This window comes from Diplotaxodon limnothrissa, linkage group LG17, assembly GCF_057381915.1.
Source record: "Diplotaxodon limnothrissa isolate DT_005_m linkage group LG17, D_limnothrissa_male_GT1.1, whole genome shotgun sequence".
NCBI lineage: Eukaryota > Metazoa > Chordata > Actinopteri > Cichliformes > Cichlidae > Diplotaxodon > Diplotaxodon limnothrissa.
The window spans coordinates 33,624,165-33,649,380 of NC_140612.1; the positions used below are offsets into that span (position 1 = coordinate 33,624,165).

A 25,216-nucleotide genomic window follows, 5' to 3' on the forward strand; every position below is an offset into this window, starting at 1 on the left:
TAAACTTGTGATTAAACTTAAGTTCGTGATGAAACTAGGAAAGTGTTTTCTGAGGTCACAGAAAGGGAGAAGAGGGATGTTTTCCAGAAGTCTTCCTGCACCCCTCTGCTGGTGATTAAAGTGAATGCAGGTTTAAGGCACATTTGAATTGTTTTTTACTTTTCAGTACTAAAAGCTGCAGTCATCTTTTATACTATTAACTTTATCAGGATTTTAAATTTTCAAATAAACATTATAAAGTCAGCATTTTTAACTCGTTGAATATACAAACTGTTCCAACCTGTGATTAAAGATTTACTAGGTTTAAAGAAACATTATGATTCAGGAGCTGCTGTCACTTGGAGAAAGAAAACAAACACCAGCCTCCTGTGTTAAAGTCTGATGCCTGGTTGACCATTAAAGCTCCAAATGTGGGCTCACTGTTTAATGCCTTCCTACGTTGCTGCTGTAAAAATATCTAAGGCTTTATCATTAATTTCAAAACAGTGGGGATGCTGTGTAAGATGTAAATGAAAATAGAATGCACTGATTTGCAAATCCCATTAACCAACAGTTTATTCACAGTATAACACAGAAAACATCAAATATTTAAACTGAGAAATTTCACTATTTATACTAAGGCTGGAAGAGTAAGTAAATTTTGAAAAAGATTAAAAAGATTGAGAGACTCTGAAGAGGGGACAAGGCCAGAAATCAGTACTGGATACCTGCAATCTCTGGGGCTTCAGGAAGCCCAGCATTAAAAATATGACATGATTCTGTCCTTTAGATCACTGCATGGGCTCAGGAACACTTCCAGAAATCACTGTTTATTAACACAGGTTAAGCCTCTAGCATGCAAAGAAGAAGCCATATGTGAATGTGATCCAGAAACACTGGCGTCTTCTCTGGGCCAAAGCTCGTTTAAAATGGATTGAAGCAAAGTGGAAAACTCCCCTGTGGTCAGATAATTGAAATTTGAAATTCTTTTTGGAGAACATGAACGCCACATCCTCTGGAGTACAGAAGGACCATCCAGCTCGTAAGCCTGCATCTCTGTTGGTATTGGGGTCCATTAGTGCCTGTGGAATTAACAGCCTGCACATCTACCATTAATTTGAAATGTATATACAGGTTCAAGAGGAACATATGCTCCCAACCATACATGTTTTTCAGGGCAGGCCTCACACATTTTAACAAAGCAATGCTAAACTGCATCCTGGATCAATTACAACAGCATGGCTTCATAGTAGAAGAGTCCGGGTGCTGAATTGGCCTGCCTGCAGTCCAGACTTCTCACCAGCTGAAGCCTTCAAACAAGAATTGGAAAACATTCCTCTCCCAGAATTCCAGCAGCTGGTCTCTTCAGTTCCCAGACTGTCGTTACACAGCAGTAAACATGGCCGTGTCGCAAGTATTTTGTAACGCTGCCATCAAATTCAGTGAATGTGACGAGCCAATACTTTTCCTAAAATGGTATATTTGCTCATTTTTAAACATGTGATGTGTTTTCTGTGTTCTTCTGTGAATCAAAAGCGGCTCTGTAAGATTCCATATTCACGACTTTGTGTTTTCAATGTACATTTCACACAGCCTCCCAGCGGTCTCTGCATTAGGGCTGTTAAGTCGTTTCGGAGGCACTTGTTGGAAAGGCCAACGCTATCAATGGAAAAACAAAAAGGAGGCGCGATAAATGAAGCACTTCAAACTGACAGGGTGGCATCTTTAATCAATGTATTGTTGACAACATAGCATGTTATGTTAGTTAAAATATCATTTGTGCTGGGAGAGAATTTGGAACAATCAACATATACATACAAGTAAAACAACAACAACAGAGAGAGGAAAAAAAAAAATAGTATCCACAAACACTTTCATTCATTACACGCACACACAGAGCACTCCCACCGGACCACACGCCCACACAAACAGAAGCTAAAAGCTCGACAGTCGCACTGCTAGGTCTGTCAAGCAGTTTTGGATATTCTTCTGTTGGTACAAAAATGATCGTTTTGACAAAAATAATAATTTCATCAAGTGTGGTCGTCTCCCCTAACTTGCCCTCTCCACTTTCAGTCAAACTACTTGTTTTTATGTACAAGTGAGAAGGCAGCATGGCCGCATCAGTTGTAAATAAGGATATTTACCGCTAGATTTCTGGCATATTATTGGTTTTGTTTGTTTTTTTCCTTTGTCATACAAAATAATATCTCTCTGAGGTAAGAACCGAGACAGTATCAAAATAGTAAAATGAAAATTTTACTGAATGTAAAAGGACTACAGGTTCATTACTTGCTGGATGACATGACCTCACGGATAACAGCAGCGGGAAGAAGGAAAAAAACAAAACAAAACAGGAAGATTGACTAACGGTCCGATGTTGTATCAGTGTGTGGTTCGCTCAGCTTGTCTGTGTTTGAGCGCGATGGCTCTGAGCCAGTGGAGAGGAATGGGAGTTGGTGACATCACAGGCGTTATCAAGGTTGGTTACATGGGGGGGGGGAGCAGGGTCAGTGTCTGTGAGGGAACCTTTAAGAAAGAAAGAAAGAAAGAAAGAAAAAAAAAAAAAAAAAAAGGAGGTCGCTGATGCTCTAATAGCTCCGGTGAGGCTGCTGCGGCTCTGTGGAGCTCCCAGAGGGCGTAGCGTGTGAAGTTATGAATGTGAAGCAGCTGAGTGTCTGAAGAGCGGGAACAAATTACCACCTGGAGGCTTTAAAGTTTAAACAAGACAGCCTACAGCCGGGGCAGCAGCTCTGTGAGAGTGCCTTTGAGCCTGAATTACCAGCAACGCTCACGATTACAGTGTCATGTGATTACGACTAAATCAACCCCGTGGAAGGAATCACAAATGGCAATCCACAAACCCGAGAGCTTCAAATGTAATCCTTTTGGTGGCGCTACGTGAATTATGAGGAGCACCAAAGGATTTATCTCCTGTGGACTGTACTGAGATAAGTCACTCTGGTACTTTCACAACTTGGCGACTGCTATTAAAAAAAAAACAAAAAAAAAACGCAACTCTCTTTGTCCTGTGATGTCACCAGCTCCTAGCGCTCTACTAGAAAAATCCCTTCACTCTGAAAAAGGCCAACTCAGGAAATGACACCCACCACAATCTGGCTAAGATGCTCTGAATGGAAAGTTGATCAACTCCGAAAGGCATTAGCAAGCGAAACCCCCATTTACACCAGGGCAATAAATCCAAACCATTCCTCCCCTTCAAAAGTTAAGGCAGTGATACTAAGGGGAAATGCTTCTCTGACCAGCAACTATGCTCCACCGACTACCAATGCATAGCTGGTGCATGTTAGTGTCAGAAAGTACTCTCGCTTTTTTAATTTTTTCATTTATAAACCTCTTGTTTGCCAAAAAGTTAAACTAACTCTCCACTAGACTGTCACAACGTCTCCTTTCAGAATAAAAGGCCGGGAAGAATGTTGTTTTATTCCCACGACAAACAAGCACATTTGCAGAAAAAGGAATAGCACACAGTCGTTTAAAGGAAGAAAACGTCTCTCTCACCCCCCCACACACACACACTCACTCACATTCACACACACAAAGACATCAGAACCAACACCGAACAAACATCTCAGCCAAGGCGCCACATATATGCACGTCATCTTTCAGAAACACATAAGGTTTTTGTCCTCTTCATTCCAGTGAAGACTATTTCTGCAATGTATATTTTTTTCACATCAACTCTTGGTCTGATTAACAGCAAAGAGTGGCCATTCACCATCATGAAGACCTAGTCCAAAAAACCCCACTCGTTAAAGTTCAGTGGGAACCATCTAATCTCTGGGCCTTTTTAATTTCCGATCGATTTAAATGTCTATTACTGAATGATTATTTGAATGTAATCAAACCTGAATCTGAAAAATCAATAAGAATTACAAAGAAAAAAAAAAGTGATTTATTAAACTCCGTCTTCCTCCATTTGTGATTTTTGTGGTGTGATTTGGATTGTAGATCAAACCTTCATGATGGGAACGCGCTGTGGGCAACATAACAGTAAGTAAATGATCAGATATACCTCCAGAGATGCACCAATAATTTTGTGGTGGGACAGTGGGAGTACTTGACTTAAATATTGGCCTATTGTAATTCGTTTTGTTTATTTATTAATTGTAACTATTAAAAAGCAAGAACTGTGGAGGAAATTAACCTTTCATTACTCGTGCTCCAAGTCCAAGCGTTCATGATTTTTCCTTAAGTCCAAGTGTAATCGGTGCATTGTGATATACCGTGATCGTTTTCTTGCTTCACATAAAAGACAACGCTAAGTAGATTCAGACATGTATTTTTTTTCTAAACAGTTCTGTACAGGATACATGGAGAATGTTAACTCGTGTGGGTGTGGCTTCCGCCAGGTTCTTTCTCACTCATCTCAGGTGCATTCGGCACGTGGCCGTCGAAATGCTCATTCAAAAAACCTACAATCATCTCAAGCGCCCTCGCGCGTGTGGCGTCACGGGAAAAGGTCTGTCGCCACGCCTCCTACCAGCAGCCGGACATATTCATTACGCTGCAATGTAGCCGGCCTATCAGTGCAACGCGCTGGTGATCAACTTAGGGCAGTAGCACAAGGATTTGAATGTTCTAACATCACAATCACAACTTCTCTCACATCTTTTTCTTTTGCTCACAACAACACATTTTCCTTCTGTTCCCGACTCCCACCCCCACCCCCCGACTCTAAAGGGCTTTGTCACTGATCTGAGGCGTTTTTAAAGCTTCCCCACTCGGCTGGAGAACAGAGGGTGAAAATTCAGGAATTTTAAGGAAATCTGGAGTTTATAGGGACATACTGAGGGATTCTCAGGCTTAAAAAGTGGGGTCTATCAACAGTGCACACTACCTCCATTCTCTAGGGTGACAATGGAAGCCTACAGGTGAAAGATTGAAAGGAAAAGGATATTTTTTTGGAGGGTGGGGGGTTTGGATATTATGTGGGGATTAGCAGGACTGCACTCAGTGCAGCAGCTCTTCAAGCTCGCTCTCTTTGAGCTTAGCATTGTCTCTGACTTCGTCAAATGTGTACGTCTTCACAATCTTCCCATTACGAAAGACAGTGTGCAACAGGTCCTGGAGGAAAGAGTAAAGACAAAACAACAAAAAAAGTGAGAACGGCAGTGTTCGTATGAAATCAAATTACATGTGAACAATCAAAACAATTGAGTAAAGAAAAGGGTTTATAATAATAATAATGGATTGGATTTATATAGCGCTTTTCAAGGCACCCAAAGCGCTTTACAATGCCACTATTCATTCACTCTCACCACGTGGTGTGAACTCACCACGCCATACTCCTCCAGATCGCCCTTGCCCTCCTCCAGAGTGACAAAGTCTCCGCTCTGGGTCCGGTGTAGAGACAGACGACCTTTCTTCGACCTCTTGTTGGGATCTGCCACCGGATCCTTGAACACGTTCACCTGAGATACAGCACAAAAAGATCTATGTCACACTGAAACAGAAAGGACATCCCTGAAAAGTCTGCCTGGGATCATGGCTGAATAAATAAAGATTTCCAGAAAGTGCACTTAAACAGCTACAAAGCCACCTAACAAATGTAGACCCATTCACCCGGTCCTCACCCCTAGTCCGTTAGTGACCACGTAGCTGCATTTGAATGAGCAGTTGAGCAGATCTCTGGTCAGTTTCTGCAGCAGAGCCCCTCCGGACCCGAAGGTAATGTTCTCAATGGACCATCTGTGTTGCTTCATTCCCTCCACAATCTGGGAAACAAATACACACAATCAAACCTTGCTGCTGCCTTCAAACTTTGAACAGCTGGCGCCATGTGCCTGTACCTCTTGCAGTGTGTTGATATCCACTCCATCTCCTTGTATGACTCTAATGTAAGGAGGGAGAACCTTGAACCCTTTAGAGTTCTCCTTTGGTGCAAACTTCTTCCCTAGAATCTCCAAAACCTGTAAACAGTCAAAGAAGAGAGGATGGAGGAGGAGGTACAGAGAGGAAAAGTTGAGTTTCCTGGCTGGGTTAAAGACTATAAATGAAAGTAAAGCCGTTTGTGTGACCGCACCTTCAAAACCGTATCGAGCGGGTTTCCTGAGTCTGGTCGAACGACGAGCGGGGCGTCTGCGCTGCGCATCTCGATCAGCGCCCGCAGGTCTTCTCCCCAAATCTTCTCGCAGGCGTTGTAGATGTCGTAGCTGTCGCTGACTATGGACACAGGCACGCTGGGAAACTGCTTGATGATGTGCTCGAAGGCATCTTTTTCATGGTCTTTCCCCCACGCTGTGATGGTACTGCAGAGAGAATGGCAGAGCTATTAAATATACATCTGAAGAAGAGTAGACAGGAAAGACCAAACACAGTGATTGAGTGATAATGTCCCAGAGTGTCCAGAAGAGGGCGCTGCACTCCAGGTTTTAGTCTAAGACGAGCCCAAATATGATCTTACAGGTACTGTACAACAGCTGTGTGTACTTCTGATGCTGGCGTTCTTCTGCATCGCCTAGCATCACCAGTGTAGAGTCAGACAAGGAGAAAAAGGTGCTAGAACCCACACAGAGCTCCTGATGAATACATCAAATATTAATGTTAATGCATCACGCACCATGATAATAAGGTAAGGTAAATGGAAAAGTGCAGAAAAATATGAAGATCTGGACTTTAGGCTTATTAGGTCTTGGACAGCAGATGCTTGTAATGATCATGTTGCTTTGTTTTAAGGATTTGGTGCTCTCTCCATTGTGTTGTTCCAGAATCCAACTTGGCCCTGAAGATAATTTTAGTTTAATGCGCTGCAGCTCCTGAGCTTCTTGGCACAACCCCAATACATGAAACGTGTGCAGTGTGCACACACTGCTGGCACTGATTTCTTCAAACTAAGGGTGACACACCTTTTCTCTTAAAAAAAAAAAAAAAAAATCAACCCTCCCTTTTCCTCTGGAATATCACTGCGACTCCTCCCACCGAGGAGGTAGAAACGAAACCGATTTCAGGAGGGAGGCCATTGCATAACAGTTGCTATAACAACTCCAGCCACTATCCCACAATGCACTGGTATGGGGAAGAAGGGTGCGCTGGTGCAGCAGTAACAGCGCTGGTGGCCAGTAGGAAGCTGCTGTGTGTGCGCGCATGAGAGCGAAACAGAAAGGGAGAGGTGTCTGTAAGCAGGATAAATGGAGAGAGATGTGCGCCGGGGCAGCAGCCAATCAAAACTCTCACTTCCAGCTAATCACAGCACCATTCACCGAATGAAATAGACGAACCAGATAATGACTGCGAGGGTGACCAAGCACAAGTCAGGAGAGAAAATTAACACCATCATGAGCCAAATGTTGAATAAATATTCACTCTGGCTGACAAACATCTCTACATCAACAGCTTTGGCACATAATTAGGTGTTATTTGAAGAGAGTTTCCTTCTCTGTGGATGAAAAGCTGGATTTCAGAGTGGGCTCTTGGCCAAACTGTGCACCATTTCATCAAAAGCAGCAATACAGATGAAGACAGCTGAGATTTTCCAAGAGAACAGGTGAATGTGTGGCCTAAATGCAGATAATTAAAACTGTGTGCAGTAATTTAGCAACCTGCATGAGCTGCTTAAAGTTTGTGTAAATCTTGGGAGTCCCTTGAAAGCAGTGTTTCTCAGACACCCGTCATTACATGGAGTCTGGAAGTAAATCTCTAAACTGTGCGGTCGTATCTGCAATAAAACACAGCTCAGAACGGTACACTGCACAGACAAATATTCCATCTCTAAGCAGGAACATAAAGTCCTTTACAGATTAACACTAAATAAATAAGGCCAGTAAAGTAAAGCGTGTGTGTACCTGTGCTCGGCAGCGGGCACTGAGAAGCCTGGCACAGGGTCCTTGGTGCCATAGTACTTCTTAATGACTCCGATGCCAGCGACCGTGTCTGTGCCCTTGAAGTTGACCAGATGGGCGGAGGCTCCTATGCCAGCAGTCTGTGAATAAAGAGGATAGGGTGGGGGTTAGGGACCTTGAAGTGCTGTAAACAACCTTAAAGTGGAAATAATGTTTCCCCTTATTTTCTCATTTATAGATTTGCAATTGCAGATGCTCTTTGATGGCTTTGAGCAGAGAAGCCCCGCCCACCTCCTGTTCAAACCTTGCGTTTGCAAGGGAGAGCAAAATGTGGACTAGACCAAGTCTTAATTTTCTTTGTTTTTGAAATCTCTGATGAGCTTTATTGTCCTTGTCCTTAAATTAACCAGATTTAAATCCTTTAGCTTTCTCCATACCTCTTGTGAGGACACGCCTCTGTAGCCGAAGTCATGTAGTTTATACTCCAGCCCCTCCAAATTCCCCGAAGTCTCTAAGAGGTACTTGGCAAGGATCTTCTTTTGCTCTCTAGAGTTGGTCGCCACAGTGATGGGATACCAGATCTGAACCAGGATGGTCTGACGGAGAAAGAAAGGAGAGTTCAGTTCACTTTACTGGATATTTATAAATTGTTCAGGGTGTCATTATGCTCTAAGTTTTTCCATGTGCATTTATTATAGCAAACAAGCAGGTTATCGGACTAAATATTCATAACAGTTAATGGTAAGCAAAAAAGAAAAAAGCAAGCATAGTCAAGTTTTTTTTCCCCTGCAGGCAACAGACCGGTGAATGTCTGGCCCAATTCTTCTGCTTTCCCAATATTTAAATGGTACTAAAACCCCAAACTAACAGGCTCAGAGGGATCACAGCAGCCTGCTCATTCACCAAAGACAAACTCTGGGAAAAGCACATTCCTTGTTGCTTCATGTCAACTCTGGACCACAGTCAATGACTTTAATATGAAAACAAGTGGCTTATCTGTACTCTCCACCACCTGGGAAATTTTAGGAATACATAGTTCCTGCAGTCTGAAGCATAGAGCGTGATTCTGTGAAGATCTGCCAGTCAGTGTTTTGCCCTCGCTTTCTAAAGCTCTCCTCCTTGTAAATTCAAAATCCATTTTGTCAAAGCAATCATCAGATTTAAGCTGCGGTAAGAACAGATGATGCAGAAAAAGTTTGATAGAAAGAGAAACCTGTGGAATATGGTGACAAGAGGATTATGAACAAGAGCGCTAAACTAACACTATGTAACCGCTTACTGCGATTTAAACATTTCATGTTAGGAATGACAACCAAGTACTATGCTATGTAGGCTGAACCTTATTAACAGCAGATAAACACACCAAGCAAGACTAAAACTCTAAATATAACTAAGGCTATAAAAATTCTCTGTTTACCTAGCTCACACTCTTTGTGCCTCCTAACACTATGCGGTGTGTTTCTACCTTATAACACTGAGCAGGTCACATGCATCCCCAGCCTAATTATAATTCCATAATATGGACTCATGTGACTGCCAAAGAAAGTCCAAAGTCCATGTGTACGCACACAGACATGCATTTGTAAGGCTATCTCTGCGAGGACATTCACTGACATTTAGCCCCCGACCCTGTCCTTTAATGCTAATGCCAGCCTTAACCTTTAAAACGAGTCTCAGCACTTAAATAGCTCTTGTAGGGGTTTCAGGAAGACCAAAATATCCCCACTCTCCACCTCTGGAACGCATGTCTTCATAGAGGTACACATAAAGCTTGAGCTGTAAATTTCTTACAATAAAACAAAAACGCGCATGTGCGTGTTTGTTTCCTTGTCCGCAAACTCCTCCTCGACTATAAGCAGTTGAGCAACCAAACTTTGCACAGGCCACTGAAAGTTCTTATTTATATCACACATTATCATGTCCTTTTGTTGCCTAGAAGGAACAGGTTAAAATGACCCACTGGTAGCATTTATGCACTAATAACACTGTTTAAAAGAACTGTATCATTTTTTTATTTCACAACAGTAACATCTAATTTATATCTTAGAAAAGTTGAGTTACGCATGGGATTTTATGATGTCAAGATGACATTGTGTTGCATGGCAACAGGCTTAATCACCCTGTTTTGAGCCTTTATACACATATTATACCTTATAAAAGCATCTTATGTCATTTTTATCTACAAAAGCCAAATGATACACACCTAGCGGGGTGCTAAAATGCCTGTTTTTAATCATACAAACGCCATCTTTTTTCAGTGTGATTAAGAGTATCGGTTTGCCAGCTGCACAAACAGATCAAACAACACTGTAGCATGGGCATGTAGTAGTTATAACCAATTCTACATTTGTGTGGTAAAAGATTAAGTACAGTGTAAGCATTGTTACACTGCAATTTTTCTATCATTGTCAGGCGACAGTTTGTAAAGGATACCTGCTGCCACGGTAAAATGGAGGGGCAGTAAGAGCAACACTAAGAAGGAATGCACACCCTACACACAACAACAACACAACTACTCTGTCAATGTCCCAGAACAAAATGGACGGCGATAAGGAACCACAGAGCGGGATGAGAATGGGGAAGGCAATGGCAAAAAATAAATAAATAAAAAGGACAAGAAAGCAATAGAGAAGAAAGGGGAAAAAATGATGTGACAAAGAAGAAAATGAGAAAATCGAAACAAGAAGGGACAGCAAGAGTGAAAGGGAAAGAGATAAATAGAGTATGACCTAGTGACGCAGCTCAAGGACACCAGTCTGTGGCTAATTTTACTTCACAGCCATGAAGAACGACCCCCATGTGTGTCTGTTTATGTGTGTATTTAAATCAACCAGAGAAACTTACCAAGTGTGTGTATAAATGGGTTTGTGGACGTGTCGTCACAGTGCTCTTGGCTGTAGGTGACCTCCAAGTACTATGCCATTACAGAGTCGAGAGTGCGCGCGTCACATAATAGCTCCAAACGCAGACCACTTTCAGGATACATTAGACTTTCTGAACATTAGGGCTGCCACGATTAGTCGACTAGTCACGATTACGTCGACTATCAAAATCGTCGACGACTGATTTAATAGTCGACGCGTCATTTGAAGCTTTGTAAGATCCCAAAAGCAGGAATAAGTAGCAGGATTTAAGAGTGTAATAACGGACTGAAACAGAAGATGGCAGCACTGCATGTACAAGGATGCCAGCTGCCGTTAAACCCCGAAGAAGAAGAAACTGTGTCCCAGAATTCATAGCGCGGCCCAGCGCAGTTGTCAACAATGGCGGCAGCTAGTTAGTTTTAATATTACTCTTATTATTCTTTCTGGGTCACAAAATAAACGTTTAACATATTTTCAGGCGAGAATGTAGCTGTGTAAACCTCAAATATCTGCTCAGTTTATCAAGACACCACATATTTTCAAAAGCGCTCCGACGTTTTCGGAGGCGTCTGTTACCCACTAGCTCGATAGCTAGCCGGGGGCCATGAGAGCACCGGACTCCCGGCAGATCGTTTTCAAACCCACCGCCCTACTCAGGTTAAACATATACAAGTCACTTAGATAACTTAAAAATGTTATTGTTTGGCTTTTTTCAGTATTTTATTTGTTCCTGAGTAAATCGGCTGAGTTTATTAAACTCCACCGAAACAATCTGCACATTTAATTAGAATTCAATTAACTATCATCTTGTCTTTATTTTTAGTTAGCACAGACCTTAAACACTTAAAGCTGTAAGCTAATGATAGTTATATAAGAGCAGATGCTGCTGGTGCAATAAGCTGTACTTTTACGTTCAATGGATGATGATCTGATTAGTCGACTAATCGCAAAAATAATCGGTGACTAGTCGACTATCAAAATAATCGTTTGTGGCAGCCCTACTGAACATACTAATATGCTGGTAAGTGTGTGCATATAGATTATAAAAAGGTTTTTTGCATCAACAGACAAACAAAAGAATGCCGTTTCTGATTAATCACGGCGTGATTCATTTGTAGGAGCAGTCAAACGTGATATTTATGAACTGGTTTGACATGGTGAAAAAAAACCCAGCACGAGACACGACAGCAGTCAGAAGAACAGAAAGTGAAAGTGAAGTGCAAGAAAGTGCTTGTTCCGCCGAGTCATTGAGGACAGCCTGTTCATGCAGCATTAAGTTCATGATAATCCTGATCTCAGAGTCACACTGTGGATCAGCTCAGTGTAAAAATGCAGTACTCAAACTACCAGAATAAAGTCACTCAAATCTACTTAACTTTCTCTGGAATTTTATGTGAATTATTTGTGAAACCTACAGTATGGTTACAAGACATTTGCTAAATATGCTTATTTGTTAGATGGAAATAGTGACATCATTCGTCTGTGTAGTAAAAAATAAAACTAAAGCTAATTAGATCATCGTAGAACAAATAGTAGAATCAGGAAAAGCACAGGTAGTCTGGCTGTGAACAAAGGTAAAATATGACATCATTACAAGACAAAATCAAATATGATATAATCTCAAAAAACTAGATCTTCCCTGCTATTTAAAAGCTTCTTCACTGACTTTGGGAAAGTCGATGACCTGCTAACATTAGCTAATGAACGGAGTCCGCAAATCAACAAGCTTTCACCGCCAACAAACACTGAACAGAAAGACAAGATAGCATTTTGCCAGAAACAACTTTAGCCAGGGAGTAAGCTAAGATGATCTAGCCAGCTGCTACATTTGCAAACTAGCAATACTGCTATTAGCTATACGATAACTAATATTAGGTTAAGTTTTTATACAATGAATCTCATCTAATCAGATGAGTGACAAACACTGGGAAAACTACAGCAGTGGGGTATTCAACACCTACAGGCGCCATGCTTTACTTCTGAGGGTCACAACAGCCCCCTCCCAATCATCTTTTTTAGTAGCAAAAAATAATCTAATCTAAAAAAACCTAGCAATAGCTTGCTAGCCACCTAGCTATAACTAGGGCTAACCAATAACTAACTTCATCAGCTTTTTGAAAATCTCCATCCTGTATTTAGTGTTGACTCAACACCACAGGCACAAATTTTGGTGACCGTTTAGTTACGTATAAGCGATGTACATAAACGTAATCAGAGAATATAACTTGAAATATAAAAATTAAATACAATTACCATTTTTTACAAACATAATAGCAGCATATGTGACGATGTCTGTGCAAAGATTAGTTGAAATTAGTCGAACCCGTTGAAGAGGAGATGGGTTAGATACAGACATATATTCATATATGCACTACAATCAATACAGTAAGACAACAAATCAATAATTTCCACATTAATGCCCCAAGGCTAACTTTAGCTTTCTTGCTAACAATACTACTAGATAAAATACTAAGTGACCATAGTTCCATGATACTAAGTCATGAAGCAAAAAGTCATGTTCATTTTGGACAGCAATAAATTCTGTAAATATACAAAGCAATAATACTCAAAAGTGATGCAGGCCTGGCTATCCAGCTAGCTCTAACTGAACTAGACACCATATATCTGACATTGGTAGATTTGTTTTGAAGATCACATTAACAGTATATGCTCAGGTTATTCTGTTGATGTGCAGCATATCAGTTCATGGCAGTCTTGTATAGTCTCGAGTGGAGCCAGCTCCTCACCCTGACCTTTAAATAAAAGGGATCACGCATTATGTTGTAGTTAAGGAGTTTAAAATGGGCTGGTAGGTGGCTTTTGCATGCCTTTTACGGAGCCACCAAAGTGGTATCAATATTTTCACCGTGCTCTCAACAAAGAAGCGATTAAGTGTATTTTTCAGAACCACTGAGCTGTTTCAGTCTGCAGCATACAAAACTCAATTTACACTTCTTTTTTTGGCGTCAAAGAAGTGTAAGTGTACAACAATGACCATATGAGCCTATTACTACTACATTCTTTGACTACTCAATGAAATCTCTACACTATACTTTTGCTGCAGTTGTAACACAAGTATGTCTCCAAGTGGGTATTAAGCTATGAACTATGGCAGAATTGCAACTCAGTGAGATTTAAGAAATCATGAAGTGTCACAGGGCATGCTGCCAAACTAAATTGTTTATGGCTTTTATAAAACTATTACCTCTCTATTGTAATAAATGGGACCTAAACGTTGCTAATGTCTTCCTTCTTCTATTAATTATCAAATAACCATTAAATGGTATCGCTAAGCCTAGGAATGTAGTTTTAGTAGCAATGTGATGAGCACATAAAACATTTCACTGCTATTTGAGGGCACAGGGGTATGAAATTTACGAGGGCTTTTAACTTGATAGAGCTCTTCCAGTAGTTACACTGTGAAGGGGTTCTCCTGTGATTTAGCATTACACTGAAAAGCAACAGAACCCCACAAGACAGATTTAAACAACAGTCAAAATTCTGTTTTTTTGTTATAGATTACACATAAAAAGTACACCTCAAATCCATAAATGAATAAAACATGTCATGTCAGGGCCCTCTCAGATCCCACCCTGACCCGTGTCCATGAACCAAACGTACCTCCACCCAGTTAGTGAGCCAGTAGCATTCGGGGTCTGTGCTCTCCACTGTGAACAAAACATTGCCTCGAGGAATGACACTCCCCTCTGGCACCGCCTTGATTTCAATGGGCAGGTGTCCGTTGTATTTCTGTAAACACAAAGAAATGCACACAAATATATAAGGTTACCAGCATCACCTTCCTGGATATATTAACAGATTTATATCTAAGCTATAGCAAAAGATTTTCAGAGGTAAGCCATTTACTTGGAGGGAAAAGTAAATTAAAGGGAAGTATTATGTTCATTTCCATAGTTTTAAATTGTCGATTAGATTTGCATATTTCAGTTTAAATAGAACAAACAAACAAAAAAGAAAAAAAAACCCCAACAAATTCCATCAAGGACATAACAGTAAGGTACACATTTCTATCAGAAAAAACAAAAGCAAAAAAACTGTATTTTTGGTTGCCTGAGGTTGTGCTGTACTTGGCTCAGCACTATATTTTAATTGCAGTTAGAGTGGAATCTTTAAAGTAGGTTCTTACTATTTTTGTTTATTTGTTAGTAGACTTTAGACTTTTCTTTGCGTCTGTTAAACCTAACATCTTCTACACACAAATAATACATTATCCAGTGAAATGAACCATGTATTAATATTACAAACACAGAAGATTAAAATGTTTGTTTCCTAGCAACAACGTTAACGATATTATTTTATTATTAGCCGTAGCCACTACTTTGACTAACTAATAATTGCTAATAGTTAGATGGCTAAGGCTAACATATACCATTCAAATTAACTAATGTTGTTGAAACTGATGCTTTACTGACCCCTCAGAATTCCTCATATAGTGCTGCTAGTGAGGGGGAGGGGCTGAGTGTGTGTTCCTGTTGGTCTGGTACTGTGATATGTGTCAAACGGAGGAGGCCATGACAGTTTTGTGTCTGTACTGCTGCAAACGAGCATCTGATAGTGGCATCCTTTTTAGTAATGATTTTTTAAACAATCAGTTTTTAATTATAAAAAAAAAAAATTAAAAAAAAAAAAATTGCCTTAAAACAGTTTTCTAGCAACACACCAAATCTCCTGGTGACCTCTAGCTTCTCTGATGCGCGACACATCAACACCACAGCGTTTCATGTGGTAACATTACGATGTGCTTGTTTACATGTACACACAATTTTTTCCTTAATAAACCATTTCCTGAAACACTCTGTATTGTTTAGGAAACCTGTCTACAAATATACCTATAAAAATGTATCATATAGGAAAAAAGACAAAAATCTTTCAGTAATCTCTTACCTCCAAAATATAAGTCCACCCCTTCTCATTAAAAACATCATCCTGGAAGTGTTCCCTGTAGACCTCCTTCGCCTCTTGAATCTTCTCTGGAGTCACTACTTTTCCTGGAGAGCAGGAAGTAGGTGGGGAATAAAGGAGGAAGCGGGAGACAGTACAGACAAAGAGGTTGGTGAAACAAACACCGCAGCACTGGTGTGCTTCTCTACTGTCCACCACGATAATCAAGTTTGAAGCTGCTGAGAAGGCATCTTTGTTTGGAAAACATGTGACACAAACTACATCCTTGTCTCATTTCAAGTCTGACTAGTTTCTAGTTCATGGAAACTATGAAACACAGCATACCACAGATGGGAAAGGATCTCTAAGGGGATACTGTGGTTTATTAGGAAATGCAAAACAAAGGTCTGAGAAATAAAAAAAAAGTGTTACATGTGTGTGCAATCATTTTTATCGATATTTATAAAATCATGAAGTGTAAGTGGAGCTAGCTGCTTTCTTTTGTTTCTAGATTTTATACTAAGCTACTTTAATGTAACCCTCTTTCAACAATGCATTATCGGGTTAAATTCTCTGAATGGTGAGGTTTTCTTGTAGCTTTGGGTAAACAGAGGGTCTGTTTTTTTTTTAACTTTCACTTGCTCATGAAATCAATTCTGTTAGAGGATCGAGGATGCATCGCTGGTAGATGGCCTAATCGCTGTGCTCCGAGCGATGCTCTGCCGAGCCAGCTTTTCTCCCTCAGACAGCGAAAGAGCAGCTGTGCTTTTGTCCTCTCCGTCTCTGTTCTCTGTTATCCGTTGCACTCTCTCCACACCTCTGTTACCACACCATGAAATCCGCTTAACAGACATGAGGGAGATTCTTTCGACACTCTCTCTTGCCCTCTCTTTTGCCTCTCAGGACGTGAGCGTCAGCGTTAATCATCTTGAGTTAATTAGGGCATAAAGTGTTTTGGGCTTATTTCAGGCTGGTCTTGTTTTCTCATTTCTTTCCCAACCTGGATTCTTTTGTGGTATGTTTGTTTTGTACGGCCTAATCAATGTGAAGCAGCACGCTGCAGCCTTGCTGTTTTTCGAATGAATAAAAGAACTGTTGCTCCAGGACTCGATAGAAACCACCTGCCCTGCTGAAGTATCCTTCAGCAAAGCAATGACTTTGAAAAGCCTTAGGCACACTGCTCTGCAACTTTCCCTGTATGCTGACCTTGCCCTGTAGAGGGAAGGCCAAAACAATAGAGTGCTCCCACAGGGACCAATCAAGTACTATAAAAGGCCCTCCAAAGTCTGGATGTCGACTTTTTCAGCTACACTTACCGTAATTGTCGGGCTATAAGCTGCTACTTTTTGCACAAGCTTTGAACCCTGCGGCTTTTAGTCAGGTGCGGCTTTTCTATGGATTGTCCATGATTTTTGTCATATCGTAAGACGATTTGTTTTGTTTGTTCCACTGTTGTACGGCACTACGTTGCCTGGCGGAAGGATCGGGGTTCAAGAGTGGTATGTTAGTCACATGTCCGTCCGGCTGGACTGCTGCATGATGGAGAGGAGGACTCCGACACTGACAATGAGGATTTCTTTGGTTTTGAAAGTGACAACGAAGGAGAGAAGCGGAGAGTGGATGACGAAGCCATCCTGAGCCTGTTTGTATCCGACACTGGAGAAGAGGACTTTGGTGGTTTTAGTGCGCAGGAGGAAGAGAAAGATGGTGGTGAATGACTGACTTTTCTTCTTGTTAAAGCTGTGTCACTGCACCTGAGCCTAAAAGGTAGTCCGAATCTATTTTTCTGGTGTGCTGTAGGTTACTGTTATGTACTACATGTGCAAATATGTACCCATAACTTGTTTTTCAAAATATTAATAAAAGGGGTGTCTCCAAACAGCCATCTCTTTCCTGACAATTCCCTTTGTGCATATTCTCTTACATATGATAAGTCAACATTGAAACACCTGCGGCTTTTGGTCAGGTGCGGCTAATGTATGTACAAAACAGGATTTTCCCCTGATTTTAGCTTGTGCGGCTAATATTCAGGTGCGCTTTGTAGTCCGGGAAATACGGTAATTTTTTTTTATTAACCAGTAAAAATCTTTCGCCTGACTAGAGACTGAGGCTTGCTGGACCACAGCAAAATAGCGGTTGTGTAAACTGCATTCACAGCACTAGAACCATAACATCATGTGCACAGCTTGCTTCCATGTCTTGGTTGTGTGATTTAAGTATTGAACTGTTACCCTTATTTAATTTAAGTGGACTGGAAGCACTTCTATTTACGCAAATATCACAACGCGGTGGCTGCATGTGACCAGACTCCCTCCCATCTGTGTTTATTTGCCATTGAGAAGCTTGGACTTAGTTGCAAGGTCATGTTGACTTGTTTAGTCTGGCTACAGAGCTTTTACTTAAACAAAAGGCAAACTTACCTTTTAGATATTTGTGCAGGATGTACTGTAGGCCATAAAAGACAGTTTTGTCATATTTGACTTTTCTGTTTTTGCTGGGGTCTGTCCTCTTCTCGCGGCACTCGAAGTAAGAGTACACTTTACTCGTGTTGGGGGGGTACTGTTTATAATGCGTTACCTGCCAAAACAGAGCACAAGACAAATTAGACTGGCCATAAACAATGACTAACCAGTTTAACCGGGTTAGGAGAAAACTAAAACAAGAGCAGTCTGATACCGCATACCTCTGCCACAGCTGAAAATTCCCTAGACACCATGCATGAATAAATTTCTGGATCCAGGAACACTAAGACAACATCTCCAATTTATCTTATTTCAGTCTGAAATACATTGGTGAAGGTGTACTCACTTCTAAGTTGAGTCAAACCCCATCCAAACGTGATCACTAACTACTTTATTTTTTATTTAGTATGCATGTGTTAACATGCCACCAGTGCAAAATGACTCCTCTAGATTTTATCATTAGTGTCAAGAGGCAATGGGCCTGTACTGTAGCCCAGTTTCACAATGTATCTTGTACATTTTGCACTGTACAATACTGCACAAACCCACCATTCGAAGGAACTGATTTTATCTCAATGTGTTTTAAGATTGTGCAAAATATTTAGTGTACAGGGAATTTGGACCAACGCATAATGACCAACACCCTGCTTGATTTCAGGGCGTCGATGGGATTTCAAAGGAAAATTGCAGCATTTTCAAACTGAAAAAAAAACAACAACTTATCTTCCACAGAAATGAAGAAATCCCATAGAATCAATAACTTCTTACCAAATAAACACATTTTCACAACTTATCTGATTGCATGAAACATTTCAGTTCGTAAAAGTGTTTCAATGTCATGCATTAAAAAAAAAAAATTACATTCAGGGAGAAAGAAGTCGAATTTGTCTCTCACACATACACATTTTCTATATAAAACAGTTGTTTGGAGCTTTATGTGCACTTCTAGTGAAAATTGAATCCCCAGTGTCTGCAATCAAGTCAACAGCTTAAGGCAAGTCCAGACATGTTTCAATAACAGACTCTACTATCATACCCATATGATACAGTCTCACAAAAAGGAGACGATACATAGTCAGTGGTAGCCATCAGTCATTAATTAAATCCCTAAATGAGCTAATGGATTTCTAGAGTGCACTAAAGGTTTAACTCCTACCAGCAACGCTCCTACCACAACTGAAGTGCACTTACATTTAGAAATTATATTCCTGCCTCATCATGTGTCACATGAGAACCTAATGTGTACACAGTCAAAGTACAAGTCACAGTACAAGCAAGAGTCATTTATTATTGTTAGACAGACTCTGATCAAACATACCTAGAGACTGGCTGGTGATCGCCTTGGTAAACACTAGTCACCAAGGAAAAATAAGTACTCAATGACCAGTTGGCGAGTTGTTGCTATGAAACTGATTGCTAAGGCCCAGTCACAAAAACTCATAGACAGTGCAGACTCAGTGGTAGCCTTCAGTTGCTAGGGAAAGTTTGATTGCTGACAGGTTGGCAAGTGGTTGCAGTAGGCCGTCTGCTTTCGCTAGGATGTGAAATTGATTCACAAAGGAGTTTACAGCGCTGCAAAAAAACAAACAAAAACCACCTTGCGATGGTTTTGGTCACTAACAGCTTGCGTGCAGTTTGTACGCTGACTTTCCTGAAAACACTAACTACTTGATAAGCATTACTGAAACTCTAAAAGAATGTTCTCCATTTCCAGTTTGACTCCCACTTTTTCCAAGTTTGGTGGTTCTTTATCTTGATCATTAATATGCAAAGGGTCATGACCACGACCAAACAACATCTGGCAACAGATGCCAGGTGAGACTGAAGAAGTCACTTGGATGAGTGACGAAACATTTTTCCCAGAAAACGCTACGTCCAGATGAACAGAATCAACTTTTGGAGATCTGGCAACACAGAAGAGCTAATTCGTCAGGCCAGGACTCTACAATCTATTCACACCTACAGGCCAGTGGCCACTCTTTCAGTGATGAGGATGTACACATCCTGGACAGGGAGGAACGCTGGTTTGACCGCGGAGTCAAGGAGGCCATTTACGTGAAAAGAGAAAGGCTATCTCTGAACATCTTTCGCCATCTTACAACGCCGTGATTGCAGCCATTCCCCAACTCTCTGTGAATGATACTCGTGGCTATTGATCAGTGGTTGTTGATCAATGGTCATGACAATATCCATATAAAAGGTCAAGAACTGACCTCACAGCCCATTGTTCATTCATTGGGCTAGTTTCAGTCAATATGCTAATACACTCTTTAAAAGTTTGGGGAAACCTGCAGTCAGCTGAGACTGAAGATGTCACTCGGACAAAATGTTTCTCCCACTGAAAACGCTACATCCAGAAGAAGAGAATCAACTTTTCGGGCGTTCCTTACCCGGATTACTCCGCATGCATCAAGACATTAAATATACAGTAAGATACAAAACTACTTGACACCCACATTGAGTATAGATGAGATAAATGTCAATGAACCACTCAGTTACTCTGACCCCCATATGTGTCCTTTCCTCTGGGCTTTCGAGGACTCAAAATAGAATCAAGACACTTAACATGACACTGAGTGCAACCACGTGTGTACATATTCATTGGCACCCACTGTATACACACACAAACACACAACCAATGCTTTAGAATGGCAAAAGTAATCAGAGTTTCAAAGCACGAGCAGTACGTCCAATATTATTAAATGTCAGCAGAGGACACGCATGAATATTTGATTATAAAACATCCATCTATTGTAACATGAACCTAATTACGACAAACAAGACCAACAACTGAGTTACACAATTCAGTTTTACAGTAACAGTATCAGTAATGGAAGGAGGTGCATGTAGTGGTAAAACCACAGAGTGCCATCACTTATCAGTACCTCTTAACTCTAAGGAGATGTTTGTTAAGTAAATCTTACTATTTTCATATATGAATAACTGGTAAGCAGGCTCTAGGTTCATAAATTTGAGGATATGATATTTTGAGTACTCATTATACAATGACAAGCTCATTCAGTCTGGGTTTTGTACTGAAAAAACTGATCAGACACAAACGCAACTGAAGTAAGGTTTGGGGTTTGTTATCTGCTTCCTCTTTTTCCTTCCTTCCTCCTTTAAAACTCTGATGATACTGAGCTAACTGAGGGTGCAATGATTCCAGGATAATTAAAATCAAAAACACCAAACATATACACTGACGCTTATCGTCTATGACAGCGCAGAAAGTTAATGCAATGTCAGTAATTTTCTCACACACAAGTTGCCATCTATAAACATCAAGTAATTCCTCCTTTGCTCTTTCGAGAGACTGGGAAGGAGATGATGAAGGCAGCCTTGTGAAAACGCTTGGACGTTTCACAAAAGTTCCTTAAATCTATTACCACAACCTTTTTCATCATCACCACGCGTGAAATGCAGTACATGCAGGGCACTGTCCCATTACCTGAAGTTAAGAGTTCAATTCAAAGACAAATAATGGAACAACACATACTGACAGTTCAGTTAGTCTGGTTCCAAAGATAAAATCCAACTCTGCAACACTGGGCTTGATCACCTCTCCGTAGTGGCACGTGAAACAGTTCTCTGTTGAAGTGGCTTTTCAGCTTGCAGCCAGTTTTCAAAGACGCAAACAACACATGCAGTTGGTCTGTCCAATCAAGACACGCTGGAGAACCAGGTGAAAGGTATCAACAATTCTGATTAGGAAATATGAAGCAGGAAGTGCCGGGTTAAGCCGGACAGTAGGACCCGAACTTTCAAAATAAGAGCAAGGGGATGCATTAAAAAAAGAAGAAAGAAGTGCTAAAATGAAACCCCAGATACTTTAATGTAAGACCCTGGATCCCTGCTTACTTTCTCACCACCATTCACTCTGGATTTAAGGGTCAGAAGAGTGTAATATGCAAATGTGGTCACATGGTGACAAACTAATGTGGCTTTTCTTTAAAAATCTGTGCTAATAATAGAACACAATATAACTCCTCCCTGTCAAACAAGCAGAGAGTTTTTGAATGCATGCTTCCAGACAATAGGCCGGCGTGCCTTTGGGACAGAGAGTTTGCTTTTGAATTCAAGCACACAAAACACAAAGGTGCTCAGGTGGAGTTTGTTTTTATGTCCTGTGTGTGCCTTCAGTTGTTCTGAGAGACCAGCGAGCATTTCTTTGAATTAACCTTTCCCTTTGGTCATGCACGGCCAAGCTACACATACAAGGTAAAGCTGGGTGACAGGTGTTGCAACACAAGTAAAACTTGCCTGCGCTGCAGTGAGGAGACATTTATCTGTACTGTCATTTGTCAGGCATTTGCTGCTTCTCCCTGGGCTTTAACTATCACTACTTGACTGAAAACACGACTTCTAACACAATGCCGTGCTTTACTTTGAGCACACTTTGTTGCTACCTAACAAAAACATCTGTAGCCTTCTTCTATTTTATATTATGCAGCTCTTTGTGAGCTTTCTTAAGTTACAAGGAAAAACTGTTTTCTGTGAATGAAAATGTGTGTCGGCTGTATTCTGATATTTGACATTGTGGTGAAGCGGAGCAGAAAATGCTGGGTCTTTGTTTGAAATCTACTTTTTGTTTTCTAATAACTTGAATAAAGTCGGGTCAATGAAATATGAGCTCTGTGGGAGGATTTAATGGACTTTATGTAATTGTTGCATCAGGAAATATCCGATACTCTAGACTGAGTTTCCCTGTAGATGTCTCATAAAGGGGTTAACTACATATGCCCTTTATTAAGGTAGTCAATCCAGATACTTTAGACTTAGTTTAAAATGAAAGGAGGTGCCAGAAAGCTAAGACTTTATAGAAACCACTCAACATGAAACTGCCACCTCTTCCAAAGGGATGTTTCTGCTCATAAAAAACAAAACAAAAACACCCACACTATATAATATACATCCACTTAACACCAGTCAGCAGTGGTGCTGGCTGTTCATCAATAATCCCAATCGATCAATACTTCTAGAATCAGGTATACGTTTACTTTCATTTTTTTCTATAGTGAAAGTTAAACTGTAATGAAACAATGAAATGAAACCAAAACCACTCATTTGGATGAAATGAAAGGTAAGGTGTGACTGTGCATTACACACCGACGGGAGATTTTGCAGGTATTTAAGTGAAGATTTTGTTTTTTATTTCCTTAGTAAAAAAAAATTATGATATGGCAATGCAGCTGATATATATGGGTACAGAACATGAAATATTGAAGTATAACTGAACAGCACACTTAAGAGATGTTGTAGGCAAATTAAACCACACTAACATTAGTGATAACACAATGAAACACAATGAAAGTACATCCATGTACACATACATTTAAGATGTTAGTTTGTATCATTAGACTACATTACCAAGTTTTTTTTTCATTCATTCAGCTGGTGTACAGCTCAGTCTGAGCCTAGGTTTTAGTCGAGGTACTTGGGCTTCCTGCCTCTGCTGGTAGCCCCATACTCCCCTCTCCTGTCATTTCTGACTTTCTTTCCTATCATCAGCATCACCGAATTGCTGAATGGTGTCATGTGGCAGTTGACCTGGCAGCCGTCCAGGCAACCACTTGCTACGTGAGCTTAAACAATACTCTAAGATCATTTGTCCTCTGTTTATATTGCTGGTTATCAGCGGGTTGTTTCTTGTCGTTAGCCAGTGTATAAACACTTACAACCCTTACCCACTGCCAAACATCTTAAACCCGCTTTGAAAGTCTAGCTGCCTTGTGATTCCTTTTTAACTTTCGTTTTCTCGTAAGTTATGAATTGCATTATGAGTGGTGCGAGCTAGCCCTATAGCGGCTAACACGACGTCGAGCTAGTGTGACTGAGCTTTTGCCCATGTGCAGTTCATACAGCACTTGCTAGCTAGGGGCTAATACTAGCTTTTTTTTAAATATCAATACCCTTCATCTCTCTCTTGCGCTCCCTATGCGCTAGCTAGCTAACTCAGCTAGCTGCGGACCATTATGACTAGCAATCCGAGGGGGGGACTGGTATGGTAATAGCGATCTTACATGAAATCTAGGGGGGGAAAGGATGCCTGCATTGTGAATGTGGTACACCGTCTCTGTTGTACCAGCCCTCTTCTCCCTCCCCCAACTAATTTGGCCTGCGGTGAACCGATGGATACCGGCCACACAGAACAGTGTGATGGCCTTGGGACTGATGATGAAACCACCTTGACTTTGTCAATTTTCACTCTTAACGACTCTCCCTTCACCTAATGCCTCGTTCGCCCGAGACCATCACGGGTACCGTACCTTGTATGAATCGGTCGCTAGCAATATGTTGAAGTCGGTGTCTCTGTGCTCCATCTTTTCCCTCCTTGGTTGTGAGTCGCAGCTGTCAGTAGGTTGTGTTACGCGCCGTGCTGCCGGAGACTCTCCAGCCTTGTGTGTAGCCTGGAAGGGGCATAGAGAACGGGCGGGGGAAGGGGCGGGGACTCGGGGGCGGGCGCATACGTCACACCGAAACTCCGACGTTCGTCGTGTATATCCGGAATCACTCGGCTATATTGCGCGTTGGGCGCTCTTACATGCAGTTCTCAAGCTGAGCAGATGAGGGCAGTATTGGCCATCAAATACAGCTCCAACATAAGCTTTTGGACCTGCACCGTTGCTTGATTTATTGATTGATTTATTGTAGGAATTCGAGTAAATCTTAATTAAAGACCCTGCACGTCAAAATATTTTAATTCATTCACCCAGTGTACAGAACATCACATACTAGGTTCTTTCACCTGTAAGAATAGTAATGGTGAAAGTTGTCTCACCTTCAACAGGTGAAAGTAAAAAGGCAGGTCAATGTTGGATAGTGACGAAAACCATGCACATTTAACGTGAAGAAGCAAAAGTGAGTGAAAACACCTAGAGTACCTCTGTAGTGATGTGGAAATCACAACAGCACATTAACTGTACACAGAAGTCTGGTTTCAGAAGATGATTGATTTATTCCCCTTATTAAAGATAAGATAAGATAAGATAAGATAAGATAAGATAGAACTTTATTAATCCCTCGGGTGGGTTCCTCTGGGAAATTCGACTTCCAAAAAAAGCACAGCAACGACCAAAGTTACAGTTACAGAACTGTTATATATATATATACACACACACACACACACACACACACACATATATAAATACAGAGACAAATATAAATAAAATATACAAAGGGGATAAATAGAATAAATAGGAATAAAAAA

The 25,216-nt window shown here is 40.9% G+C and overlaps 1 protein-coding gene across 1 annotated transcript; it reads right to left on the reverse strand.

Moving 5' to 3' along the window:
- Positions 1-1,695: 1,695 nt before the first annotated feature.
- On the reverse strand, positions 1,696-24,393 carry nampt1 (nicotinamide phosphoribosyltransferase 1). The gene is made up of 11 exons (XM_085375788.1): positions 24,276-24,393; positions 17,968-18,124; positions 15,551-15,654; positions 14,267-14,395; positions 8,219-8,377; positions 7,785-7,921; positions 6,026-6,251; positions 5,793-5,912; positions 5,577-5,717; positions 5,280-5,414; positions 1,696-5,067 (listed from the first exon to the last, which is right to left on the reverse strand). Exons 1-11 carry the CDS (start codon positions 24,327-24,329, stop codon positions 4,954-4,956), a joined length of 1,476 nt encoding a protein of 491 aa, XP_085231914.1. The 5' UTR covers positions 24,330-24,393; the 3' UTR covers positions 1,696-4,953.
- Between the last annotated feature and the right edge of the window lie 823 nt (positions 24,394-25,216).

Excerpts from the sequence above, each read along its gene's own strand:
- nampt1 (XM_085375788.1), bottom strand. The coding sequence starts at position 24,329 with ATGGAGCACAGAGACACCGACTTCAACATATTGCTAGCGACCGATTCA. Across the intron at positions 7,922-8,218 it reads GAGGCGTGTCCTCACAAGAG|ACTGCTGGCATAGGAGCCTC; the intron begins GTATGGAGAAAG and ends CTTTATTCACAG. Across the intron at positions 5,718-5,792 it reads ATATCAACACACTGCAAGAG|ATTGTGGAGGGAATGAAGCA; the intron begins GTACAGGCACAT and ends TTTGTTTCCCAG.